General features: G+C 35.1%; 1 protein-coding gene across 4 annotated transcripts in view; it reads right to left on the bottom strand.

Moving 5' to 3' along the window:
* Window positions 1-14,157, bottom strand: part of STRN3 (striatin 3) — a 114,431-nt gene that overhangs the window by 45,372 nt on the left and 54,902 nt on the right. For all 4 annotated transcript variants that reach the window (XM_059057214.2, XM_059057210.2, XM_059057212.2 and 1 more), the window contains exons 2-4: window positions 7,488-7,591; window positions 6,945-7,018; window positions 1,412-1,493 (exon numbers count right to left, since the gene is read on the bottom strand). In XM_059057214.2, the coding sequence (XP_058913197.1) occupies window positions 1,412-1,493; window positions 6,945-7,018; window positions 7,488-7,591 (260 nt within the window). The remainder of the gene's footprint in view (window positions 1-1,411; window positions 1,494-6,944; window positions 7,019-7,487; window positions 7,592-14,157) is intronic.

The raw sequence follows: 14,157 nt of genomic DNA, 5'->3' as shown, positions 1-14,157 counted from the left end.
ACAATAATCTGTTTTTTTGAAATTTGTTTGAGTTTTAGTCACTGTCCAGATTGATAAATACTTCTTTGAATGGAACATTAGAAACTGAGATGATGAATATGAGGTTTAAATACATTTTCAGAAAGGAAAGCAAAAAGTGAAGACAGTTCTCGCCTGAAAGCCTTCACGCTTTCAGTGAAGTAGAGCTTGAGGTGCTCTAATGAGAGTAAGGGAGAATGGGCTGAGATGTGGTAAAAGTTCAGAATATCCACTGAGGGCAATGGGAGCAGGAGATGACCAGGGATATGGAAAAAGGCTCTATGCAATGTTTGGACAGGAAACAATAAATGTGTAATGGCATTCACACAATTCTGTGATTTTTCTCTAAGAATTAATTAGAAACAGAAGCAATAGACAGACTGATTAGGGCTGGGATAGTAAAATGACTATTTTACTATCAAATGACTGGTGTGGGGGGGTAAGGAGTGGGCAGCAGGAAAGTTAAGGGTACCAGCAAAAGGGTAAAGGATCATGGGGTCTAAGTGGGAGCTAGGGAAACAAAAAATAAGAAACAACAAAAAAACCCCGCCAAAAAAAGAAAATTAAACCAACAATAGGTAAAGGAGGTAAGTAAAATGAAATAGTCAAGGATCTAAAGATCAAAGTAAGGTCAGAGGACAAATAACATGGGAACTGGAGTAAGAAAAGTGGAATATGAGACTGTCAGATCACAGAATATTCCAGAGGTAGGGCAGTTCTAGGTTATAACAAGATCAAGGGTCTGACCATACTTCACTGGGTTACTTAAGTGATGGTAAAGATGTCTAGAGTTGAGAAAGTTGAACTACCTAAGATTTCAGTAGTACGCAAGTACCAAAGTTTTCAAAATACAAAGGAAAAGAACAAATAGATAAGACAATAATATTTGCCACATAAGTACTTCTAATACAGCAAAGAATTCAAACATCAAAAAGTTTCCTCAAAAAAAAAAGCTTCCTCAAAAATTCAAGTAGAAGCAGGATTTAGCAAGCCACTTCTGAAAAGTTTCTGATAACCAGTTAAATTCCTTCTCTAAGCCAGTCACAAGCTCACTTAAAACCAAATATGTAAATTTTCCAGTGATGGAAATGAGAATGTCTATAAGTATGAACTCCCTATTGTTTTTGTTCTGGCCTTCAAGACATTCAGTCTTTATGACATCCTACTCCACAAATAAGAAAAAAACATCATTCTGAGAAATGTTTAGAGAAACATTCAGAGGAAACAAAACTTTAAAAAGATCTGAGCATCTAACAAAACAAAATTGAAGCAATATGAAAAACTATACACATTGTCCCATTATCATTAAATAATTTTCACTTGCAAAGAGATTGAACAGAAGCACTTTCATACCTAGATCCTTAAAGAAAGGTGAAAATGAACCATTACTCACTGTCGTAACAGCTGCCTGCCCTGCTTCCATGTTAACTGGCTATTCTGAGGTGCTGTGGGAGCCTCCGTGTCTTTGGTTTCTTCTAAAAATTAACAGTAACAACAACAACAAAAAAAACAAGACAAGTTCCATACACGTTATTTCAACTCCTGATAATACTGCCAAAGTTCTCTTAGAGATAAAGTCCCACAAGAATATAACAAAATATTTTATAAAGGATAGAAGAAAATTAACTTTTATTGAGTGTTTACTGTGGGTCACTCATTTTAAGTGTGTTTATCCTGACAGCCCAAACACTTAGGCACCATCCTCCTTGTTTTAAAATTGGGAAAACCCAAGTTGTACATTAACTATTATTACAAGTGATTTAAAAATCAAAAGCCCAGGCTTTGAAATGAAATTTTATTTAAATCTTTTTTTTTTTTTTTTTTTTTGCGTTATGGGGGCCTCTCACTGTTGTGGCCTCTCCTGTTGTGGACCACAGGTTCCGGATGCGCAGGCTCAGCAGCCATGGCTCATGGGCCTAGCCACTCCACAGCATGTGGGATCTTCCCAGACCAGGGCACGAACCCGTGTCCCCTGCATCGGCAGGTGGACTCTCAACCACTGTGCCACCACAGAAGCCCTTAAAATCAATTTTTTTAAACTACCAGAATTCTCCTGAGTTGAATGCTTTTGAAATTAAAAAGTGATATTTAGTATTTATATAAACTTTTCAAAATCAACACTGTTTAGAAATTAGATATATATTTATAAAACTAGTGAATAACTTAGAGTCTGTATCAGTAGACTCTGAGTCTACATACAAAACTCTATACAGTCAATTTCATTTTTAGAACTAAAAGTTAGACCAGAAAACACTATTTACTATATGTAAAAAGTCATATTTTATTCTCCAGTAACAAAGTGTATGCATTAAAAGAGTTTAAAAAACAGTATAACTTCAGATGAGTTAAGCTCTCAACAAGTATATCCACAGTGATATTTAAAACTATTCATTGGCACTAATGATACAGAAATATTTTCCTATAATTTCCCATTATAAAAATTATGATAAAGCAAAGAATATAGGGCCATAGAAGATAAGCCATCACATTGAATGTTGAGAACTCTTACCATGGCTTACAGTCATTAGGCTCCTAGACTCCTCAGAGTCACATGAACAAACAGTTATTGGTAGCAATTCAAATATTCTCTGCAGGCATTACTTCTCTAACCTTAACAATCCGTTATTAATATCTTCTCATTCTTCCCCTGCATATAGAAACATCTATAATTTCTAGAAATTATCTCATTCTAATAGCCCCCATTTTTTATTTATAACTTTTTCTATTTCTACCATTTTGCTTATTTTTAAATCACATATAACACATAATTAACTGGCCAAAAAAATACATTTAAAAAAAGAAGAAATACAAATTGCCCAAAATCCTATCACCAACAGTGTTAGTACTTGAGATTTTATCATTCCATATTCTCCATCTGAAAATAACATACATCAGCTTCTCCCCTCCTCAAAAAAAAAAAAAAAGGCCAAAGTGTGTGTACTGCACTACAAACTGCTTTTAATACTTAATGTATCTTGAACATTCTATGGCAATAAATATAGATTAACATCATATAAAATAATTATATAATCTACAGAAAGTATATACCTATTTAATTTAACCAGTTCCCTAATGTTGACATTTGTTTCCATTTTTCACTATTATAAATAATGTTGCTAAGAATATTCTTGAAGTACATCCTAAGCGTACAGCTCAATGAATTTTTTAACACACCCATGTAACCAGTACCTAAATGAAGAAATAAAATGTCATCAGTACCCCCAAAAACTTTCATCATGCCCTTTCCCAAGTCTAACTAGATACTCCTAAAAGGATATTAACACTACCCTGATTTCTAAACACTAGGTTAATTTTTGAATTTGATATATATGAAATCATTTCTATCAATTTTCAATTTTATGTGATCCACATTAAATTTAGTTATAGTTTATTCACTTTTAGTTATAGCTTAGTCTAGTTATAGTTTATTCACTTTTCTTGCTAAACAGCATTTCCTTACACTAAAATATCACAATATATTTATCTATTCTATTGGTGAAGAACATGTGAATTGTTTCCAGTTCTTTGCTATTAAAAGTAATGATACTATGAACATTCTTATACAAGCCTTGTGATGAAAATTTTAAGGAGTGGAATTACTGGGCCACGGGGCATGCTATGTCCCCTTTAGCAATACAGTTATCCCCCGCTTTTCGAAAGCTCTCTTTAGGCCACCTCGCTTTTATGAAAGACCTACATTTAGTACCTGTTTTCGCTACCCTAACTGAAAAAATTCAGAGAGGATTTTCACTCTTTATGAAAAAAGGCGAAAAGAAAAAATAGCCTTCAGCATTTGTTTTGCAGTGAACCGTTACAGTGGCCAGCACGCAACCCCAAGCAGCGAGAGAGGCACCACCAAGCTCTATAACAAGCCCATAGTTTTGAACTGTGTCTATTATCATCTGTGCTTTATCTTGATTTATTTCGTGCATCATTAGCAAGATGTGTCCAAAGGTAAACTGCATCTTTGTTTTATGTCATTTTGGCTTATAAACAGGAATGCTCTACTTTGGGATAGTGGGGGAAACTTGTACTGACAAATCACCTTCAGAGCAGTTTTATCAATTTAGAATTCCAACACCAGAAGGTGTGCAAATCCTGGTTGATCCACATCCTCAGCAACACATGACTTTTTCTCTTTTGCATTTTCACATTGTGCTAGGTGTCTAATAGTACTGTGCTGTGGTTTTAAGTTGTATTTCCTCAAATAAGTTGTATAAACTAATACATTTGAGCATCATTTCATATGTTTATTGGCCATTTGGATATCCTCTTTTATTGGTGGCTTTTCAAGTCTTTTACCCATATGTCTACTGTTGTAGATTTTTTCCCCGAAATGTAGGGAAATAGGAGCTGTTTACAGATTTGGATATACCCCCCTTTTATAGAGTTTAGGATATATATACTGGTATTACTAGGACAAGGGTATAAAAACACACATACCTTGTACTTCTTTCTAACAGTATTTCATACATTTTCTCTTTTTTACATTTTGATTTAAGTATATAAAAGGCAACACTGGTTCATTTAATGTTTATTTCTGTCTATACTTTGATGTAAATAATTTTAACCCATTGTTTGTTTGCATGTTATATTTTTGCCCATTCCTTTGTTTGTTTTCCACTAAACATTCTGAGTTGTTTTTCTACATCAGTAAAAATAATCTACTTTATTATTATTGTTTCCTATAAATAAAGTACTTGGGTTGTTATTTTATTCTTCAATTTAAGGAAGTTTGTTTTGTTTTTGTTTTTTTTTATGCAGTACGTGGGCCTCTCACTGTTGTGGCCTCTCCCGTTGTGGAGCACAGGCTCCAGATACACAGGCTCAGCGGCCATGGCTCATGGGCCCAGCCGCTCTGCAGCACATGGGATCTTCCCAGACCGGGGCACGAACCCGTGTCCCCTGCATGGGCAGGCGGACTCTCAACCACTGTGCCGCCAGGGAAGCCCCTAAGGAAGTTTTAATAGTTAAGTTTATATAGATAAAAACAAACTTGTTTTTATCTCACTTCAGTTGGCAGGAGAGATTACGTGCTAATGATTTTCCTTTACACCAACTTGTACCAAGACCAATTAGCCAATTCCGACTCTAGTTCCAGGAACAGTGGGGCTGTTCCACACATTTAACAGACCAAGTTAGGAGGACAGCCCTCAAGTTATAGAAAGTGGGGAATTCTGGTAGTCCAGTGGTTAGGACTCAGCACTTTCACTGCCGTAGCCCGGGTTCAATACCTGGTCTGGGAACTAAGATCCTGCAAGCCATGCAGAGCGGCCAAAAAAAAAAAAAAGTGATTATTTTCTGAATATTCTAAACATATTAGAAAATAAAATGAGTTAAAGAAAAGCTATGAAGCCATCAGGTTTTCTCTATGGTGAAACCACTGTACTCCCTCTAACTATAATGGGACTGCTGCAGTAAACATGGCCCAAAATATACAGGCCTTCCATCTTTTTATCATTTATTGTAGCTTTTCCAAGGAGGAGACCATAATATTGTCCCCTGGCATCTGAGTCTTCATAACCACTTAAAAGCTAGATCAAAGGAAAACTATGCCACTCCTACCTTGGTCTCTTAATTTTATATATGACAACTAGGAAGATATGGTTGTGGTGCTAAAATTGGTAAGTGGAGAAGACCTAAGAATAAATCAAGTGCAGGTTGTACATATAGGGTGTTTCTGCCAAGTTTTAAGTGCTTGATATTAAACCAAAACCAATTAGCTAAATTTTTAAAATTTACTGTAACATTTAACTTAAAAAGAAATCCCTATTTGTTTTATTTTCCCTACCATGTATGCTTTGACTTTATTAGGAATGGAAACAACCATACAAGGAGAAGAAAAATTGTATATCCAAATAAAGACACATTTTTTTCCTTTCCTTAGTAACCAGCAGCCAAGAACAGTATAGAATTCAATTTGCTTGCACCATCAAACTGTGCATATAAATGGGTTCTACATATACCTCAGAAATAGAAAATTGCAGTAATATTCCCAAATATTATATAATATAAATCAAAATATTCTTTCCTTATTAAACTTTTTTTTTTTTTTTTTTTTTTTTTGGTGGTACGAGGGCCTCTCGCTGTTGTGGCCTCTCCCGTTGCGGAGCACAGGCTCCAGATGCACAGGCTCGGGGGCCATGGCTCATGGGCCCAGCCGCTCCACGGTATGTGGGATCCTCCCAGACTGGGGCACGAACCCGTGTCCCCTGCATTGGCAGGCGGATTCTCAACCACTGCGCCACCAGGGAAGCCCCTTATTAAACTTTTATACTACTCAAATTGTAATCATATGGAACCCTAAAATTAACACTAAACTGTTAGAGTCTTTTCCTATATCCAGCCCTCTCTTCCTGCATAACTGTTCATCAGATACTACTCTCACACTCACTATTTTAGTAAAGAGCAAGGCCAACTGGAGATAACGTTTTCCCTTCTCTTATCCTTATCTGGCTGCCTCCATAGTTTCCAAATTCAAATTTGCAATTTCTTTAGGACTAAACTGAGTTAATCACAGCTTCTCTAGAACAAAATTAACTTTTTAATAATACAAAATTAAGCTTATATAGACTTGGATAAGAATTGCCTACAGGTGGTACAAAGAGTTACTCATTACCTTCCACTTCTAATTACGACCAAAAATACACCCAGTTTTACATAGGTTTCAAAACAAGAAAAATAAGACAACCTCGGGATTATGTAGATGAAACTACTGATACTTACTTTCATTCATTATTTTTCCCCAAATTCTAGACAGTATTACAATAGGCAACCATCTAACTAACTGATGCTATCAAAGCAAAATGAGGGCAAAGAGAACATGTTTGTTACATAAAAATGAGCTTAAACCAGTTTTTCTTGCATGGGTGGGGGGGGGGGGAGGCGGGAGGGGGCGGGGAGATTAACAGAAGAATCAAGTTTACCTGATTCAAAGGTTGGCATTTTCAAATCACCTTGGTTCAGTTCTGTGCCGTATTTTAATTTGTGGTATTTTGCCCTGAAAATTTAATAATAAATTGTTGAAAGAAAAACAATTTTTTTTTTTCTAAATAGGTAAGTAACTAACTACTGGTATATATTTCTCCAATGACAAATAAAGCATAATATGAATGTCTGTTTCTTTAAACTTTACTTGCAAAAGAAGTTGGAGAAAAAAAATATAGTGGATGTAAAAGAAAAAAATAAGATAAATTACCCAACTAAAATATACACCCAAGTAAAGATAAATTTTTCCTAATCTGTAAAAAAGAAAAAACTTGGACTCTATAATAAAAGATATTATTTCAATTTAAAGATTTTAATCTCTTTTTTTTTCTTTTCCCATATAAGAATCAAATCAAAATATCATCCTGTATTTTCGGCAAACCTTTGTAGCTTTCAAAAGGCTTTAAATACACCGTATAATAATACATAAAGAGAATAATATTGTTCTACTTTATTCATATAAGAAAATGAGGGACACATACCTTTCTTGTTTTAATGCATATTCTAACATCTTTATTCTTCTTACTAAATCCTTCTTCAAGTTTTCTTGACCTTTTCTTTCTCCTTGCAAAAATGCTATCCGGGCCTAAAAATACAAAAAGTTCATTTATTTTCATTTTTTTCTTAACTATATACAGGAAATTGAAAAAAGGAAAACAATAAATGTAAAATTCTGCACTTTTATTCATGACAGCAAGATTTAAAATTCATAGAAGCAGTTGATCAAACTTTGTTAGATAATATAATCACTTTAAAATAAAAGATAACTATAAATTAGCTATTTGCTTATAATCCTTTTGGTCTCTAATATTAAGTTTTACATACTTTAGAAAGGAAATTTTATATATAAAAATTGCACCTAATTCCTAACAAACAAGTCACAAAGAACTAAAAAATATTATATTCACAAGTAGATAAATATTTTCCCTCAAATTAGATACTGCTTGCTTAAAAAACAGTAATATTCCCTCAAAAGCATTTCTTTCACGAAATACTTAAAATTTTATAATCTTTTCCATTCTACCCACCACACTCCAAATTGTTTTATCTCTTGAAACAATTATCTAGAGTACTGCAAATAGTTTAAGTTAAGCCACTTTATATTCAATGACCTCATTACTTTCTATTGTCATTTTCTACAGTGAGAGAATTTTTTTTCCTTTTAATTGCCTTATTTTCTCAGAGAGACAATTCTCCATCTTTTTCTGGCCTTTCATAGCATGTCAGCCTCCTTTATACACCCCACACTAAAGAGTAATGCTTAAGGAGGCTGGCATCTACATGGGGATATTTGCTGTTATGAACATATTTACAACAAAATTAACTTTCATGCTCTTGCCGAGATGACCAATAGGTGTATTTGCCCATTAAGAGAAAGTAAGCTACTTTGTTAGCTAAATTATGGTTAATTTAAAAAAAAATTTTTTTAATTTCAGTGAACATGGAATCAGAACAAATGAATTCATCTGAATAATTTAACACATTAAGTTCGGAAAAATTAAATGAAATCAATTCACAACTCCGTAAGACCTGAGAAATTATACACAGCTATATAACACTTAGTCTACATACAAATTTCAAAACAAAAATAAAGATCTAGGAGCAATGGTAAAGATTCAGAACCTAATAATAGTCTAGATCCTAAAGAGAAAAGTAGCACTTCTGACTCTCTTAAGCTATGGAACAAAGGTAGAATATATCAGTTTCACTACACAGCTTCAAGAAATTCTGATTGAGGGTTTCTCCTGTATTGGCTTTAAAAAACAAACAAACATGAATCACATACTGTAGAATGCTTATGTGACTCTAATTTCCAGATCTCATAAGTATTTTACAATTGGCAACAGAAAAAAATGAAAGAAGCTCATTTTATTTTGCTTCTTAAGAAGTAGTGGGGGCTTCCCTGGTGGCACGGTGGTTGAGAGTCCACCTGCTAATGCAGGGGACACGGGTTCGTGCCCTGGTCCGGGAAGATCCCACATGCCGCGGAGCAGCTGGGCCTGTGAGCCGTGGCCACTGAGCCTGCATGTCCGGAGCCTGTGCTCCACAACGGGACAGGCCACAACAGTGAGAGGCCCGCGTACCACAAAAAAAAAAAAAAAAAAAAAAAAAAGCAGTAGTGGACTTCCCTGGTGGTCCAGTGGTTAAGACTCTGCACACCCAATGCAGGGGGCCTGGGTTCCATTCCTGGTCAGGGAACTAGATCTCCCATGCATGCCACAACTTAAAAAAAAAAGATCCCATATGCCACAACTAAAAAGACCTGCGTGCCACGACTAAAAAGATCTTGCAAGCCACAGTGAGATCTTGTACGCAACAACGAAGATCCCACATGCTGCAACTAAGACCCAGCACAGCCAAATAAATAAATAATTTTTTTTTTTTAAAGTAGTAGTAGTAACTGGTAACTGCAAACTAAGTGCAAGTCATACTGTCCTCTACGGAATCAAAAAAAAAAAAAAGAGACTACAATCCTTCCTATTAAGAATCTTATACTGCTGTGAGAATTCATTTTCACTTCTTTCTTTGGCATTTTGGTATTAAAAGTCATCCATACCTAGAGAATCCAGTAAATTAAAGAAAGCACAAATCCTGTAAAATAGCAAGAACCCCAAAGCAACTTCTGAACAGAAGCTGAAGGGAGATAACTCACAAAGACACAAGACAAGGAAATGGTAAGAATTCATTAAAATGAGACCTTAAAAGGACACAGTCTAACATAAAATACTGGAGAGGGGAGTAAAAAGCAGATAACAACAGAAAAGTCATGACTACTGGAACTGATCTTATGACCTGTACAGACTAAAAAGGTAAAGATTATGTCTGATAGTGATAATAAGGACCAATTAAATAACAGATTTGGCATTTAGTAAAGGATCACGGACAGTGGACTTTTCGATTGCTTTTACAGGTCACAATGCACCATTAACAGCATCATCTTTGCAAATAAACACTTTAAAAAGTAACCGCAAAAACCATATTTACAAAGACACTAACAATAAAAAGGATGGATAAATTCACTATAATCAAAAAGCTTCTATTCAAGATAAAGTAGGGATTGGCAACCTACCTGTTTTTGGACAGCCACAGAGTGAAAAATGGTTTTATAAAAACAATAAACTAAATTAGAATAGGCAAAACAGACCCAATGTGACCTGCAAAGCCTAGTATATACTATTAAGGTTTGCAAACCTTCTATATTAGACAAAATAGCCCTTATATGAAAAAAGGTCATAAGAGACAAAGGACATTATATACTAATAAAAGGTTGAATATGCTAAAAACAATTATAAATATTTACATACCTAATGAGACCATCAAAATATAGGACACATAAATTGACAGAATTAAAGGGAGAAATAGTTCAATAATAATAGCTGGAGACTTCGATATCCCACTCAATAACACACAGAAGAACCAGACCGAAAATAAGGAAACAGAGGACTTGAACAACTCTATAAACCAGCTAGATCTAACAGACATATATGGAACACTCTACCCAACAACAACAGAATACACATTCTTCTCAAATACACAAGAGATATTCTCAGACAGACCACATGTTAGGACACAAATCAACTCTAATCAATTTAAAAACATAAATATCATTAAAAAAAATCTCCTGTGATCACAATGGATGAAGCTAGAAATCAGTAACAAAAAAACTTGGAAAAGCCACAAATTTGTGGATATTAAACAACACCCTCTTAAACAACTAATAAAACAAAAAAATCAGAAGGAAAATTTAAAAAATACTGAGAGGAATGAAAATAAAAACACAGCTTACCAAAACTTATGGGACACAGCAAAAGCAGTGCTAAATGAATAATTTATAACTCTAAAGGCTTACATTAAAAAGCAAGAAAGAACTCAAATCAACAACCTAACTTTACAACTTAAGGAATTTCAGAAAAAGAAGAACAAACTAAACCAAAGCTAGCAGAAGGAAAGAAATAATAAAGATTAAAGCACAGAAATAAAATAGAGAAGAGAAAAACAATAGAAAAAAATATCAACAAAATCAAAACTTGTTTCTTCAAAAAGATCAACAAAATTGACAAACCGTCACCTGGAATGACTAAGAAAAGAAAAAAAAGACACAATTAACTAAACTCAGAAATGAAAGTGGGGATGTTGTAACCAATTCTACAGAAATAAAAAGGATTATAAGAGTACTACAAACAATTGTACACTAACAAACTGGATAACCTAGAAACACAAAATCCACCAAGACTGAATAATGAAAAAAACAGAAAATCTGAAAAGGTCTATAACTAGAGTAAAGAGATTGAATTAATAATCAAGAATCTCCCAACAAAGAAAACCTTTAGACTGATTGCTTTATTAGTGAATTCTACCAAACATTGAAAGAATTAACACCAATCTTTCTAAAACATTTCCAAAAATTTAAGAGGGACATTCCTTAACTCAATGAGTCCAGCACTGTGCCAAGAGCCAAAGCTAGATAAAGACACTGCAAGAAAACCAGTATCTCTTATAAACACTGATGCAAAAACTCTCAACAAAATACTAGTAAATCAAATTCAGTAGCATATTACAAAGATTACAAATCATGACCAAGTGACATTTATTCCTGCAATGCAAGGATGGCCCGACATAAGAAAACCAATTAATATAATATACTACATTAAAAGAATAAAAAACACATGACCATTTCAACTGATGCAGAAAAAGAATTTGACAAAACTGAACACCCTTTTCTTGATCAAAAAACCTCACCAGGGGCTTCCCTGGTGGCGCAGTGGTTAAGACTCCACCTGCCAATGCAGGGGACACAGGTTTGAGCCCTGATCCGGGAGGATCCCACATGCCGCAGAGCGGCTAAGCTCATGCGCCACAACAACTGAGCCTGTGCTCTAGAGCCCACGAGCCACAACGACTGAGCCTGCGTGCCTGGAGCCCATGCTCCACAATGAGAAGCCACCGCAATGAGAAGCTCGCGCACTGCAATGAAGAGTAGCCCCTCCTCACCGCAACTAGAGAAAGCACGAGCGCAGCAATGAAGACCCAATGCAGCCAAAAATAAAAATTAAAATTAAAAAAAGGAAAAAACCTCAACAAACTAAGAATAAAAGAAAACTCTCATGACATAATAAAAGCCATTTATGAGAAAAAACAACAAACATCGTACTCAATGGTTAAAGACTGAAAGCCTTCTCTCAAAAATCAGAACAAGGACGCGTGCTTCTAACACTCATGTTCAGCATAGTACTAGAAGTCATAGGCAGAGCACTGAGGCAAGAAAAAATGAAAGAAATCTAAGTTAGAAAGGAAGAAGTAAAATTACCTCTGTTCACATATGTTACATGTAGAAAACCCAAACAATTCCATAAAAGTCTTACAACTACAAATTCAGCAAAACACCAGGACACAGTCAACACACAAAAATCAACAGCATTTCCATACACTATCAGTGAACAATCATGAAATGAAATTATGAAAACAATTCCATTTACAAAAGCATCAAAAAGAACAAAATAGTTAGTTAACATAATATTTAAATAAGGAGGTGAAAGACTGGTACAGTGAAAACCAAAAAATATTGCTGAATGAAATTAAAGACAGAGGGACTTTCCTCGTGGTCCAGTCGTTAAGACTCCAGGCTCCCAATGCAGGAGGCCTGGGTTCGATCCCTGGTCAGGGAACTAGATCCCGCATGCTGCAACTAAAGATCCCACATGCCGCAACTGAACACCTCACATGCCGTAACGAAAGATCCTGCACACGGCAAGGAAGAGTCCGTAAGCAGCAACTAAGACCTGGCACAGCCAAATAAAATAAATAAATAAATATTTTTTAAAAAAGAAAGAAAAGAAATTAAAGACAGAAATAAGTGTAAACACACTCCATGTTCATGGACTGGAAGACTTACTATTATTTATTTACTTACTTACTTATTTTTATTATTATTATTTTTTGTGGTACATGGGCCTCTCACTGTTGTGGCCTCTCCCGTTGCAGAGCACAGGCTCCAGACACACAGGCTCAGTGGCCATGGCTCACGGGCCTAGCTGCTCCGCGCCATGTGGGATCTTCCCAGACCAGGGCACAAACCCGTGTCCCCTGCGTTGGCAGGCAGATTCTCAACCACTGCGCCACCAGGGAAGCCCATGGACTTACTATTATTAAAATATCAGTACTACCCAACTGATCTACAGATTCAGTGCAATCCCTATCAAAACCCCAGTGACATTTTTTTTCCCTTTCTTTTCTTTTTTTTTTTTGGGGGGGGGGGGCACGTTGTGCCCCTGGCAGCGGAAGCATGGAGTCCTAACCACTGTACCACCAGGGAATTCTCCTCAGTGACATTTCTTAGAGAAACAGAAATACACACTCTTCTCAAGGTCACATGGAACATTCACCAAGACAGGCCACATTATGGACCAGAAAACACACTTTCAGCAAATATAAAGAATTAGAAATCATACAAACATGCTCTCCACTCTGACAGCTTTTTAAATTGGCTTTAAATTCACATTTAAAGTGATTATTAATATAGTAGGATTAATATCTACCATGTTTGTAACTGTTTTCTATTTGCTGCTCTTGTTCTTTGTTTCTTTATCATTCCCTTTTTCTGCCTTTTGTAATTTTATATTGTTCCATTTGTATGTGCTCTTGGACCACAATGGAAATAAACTACTAATCAATAAAAGAAAGTTGCAAAATCTCAAAATTCATGGATATTAAACAACACACTGTTAATACACAAATCATCAAAGCATCAGGAGCAATTTGTAAGTATTTTTAACTAAATGAAAACAAAAACATCAAAATTTGTGGAATGTAGGAAAAGTAGTACTTATGGGGAAATTTACACCAGTCAATGTATGTATTAGAAAAAAATCTAAAATCAACAATTTAGCTTCCATCTTAGGCAAACAGAGAAAGAACAGCATTATAAACCTACAGCAAGCAGATTAATAAAATTAGAGCAGAAACCAATAAAGTTGAAAATTTACCAATAATCAATGAAATAAGATTGTTTGAAAAGAACAATGAAATTGATTAACTTCTTAGCCAAACTAACCCAGAAAAGAGAGAAAAAACAAATTAATACCAGAAATGAAAGAAGGATCATCACTACTGATCCCAAGGACAATGAACAGATAATAAAGGAATATTATGAAT

Source organism: Kogia breviceps, chromosome 3 (genome assembly GCF_026419965.1).
Source record: "Kogia breviceps isolate mKogBre1 chromosome 3, mKogBre1 haplotype 1, whole genome shotgun sequence".
In the NCBI taxonomy this organism is placed as follows: domain Eukaryota; kingdom Metazoa; phylum Chordata; class Mammalia; order Artiodactyla; family Physeteridae; genus Kogia; species Kogia breviceps.
This window is presented reverse-complemented; position numbering and strand designations above follow the sequence as displayed.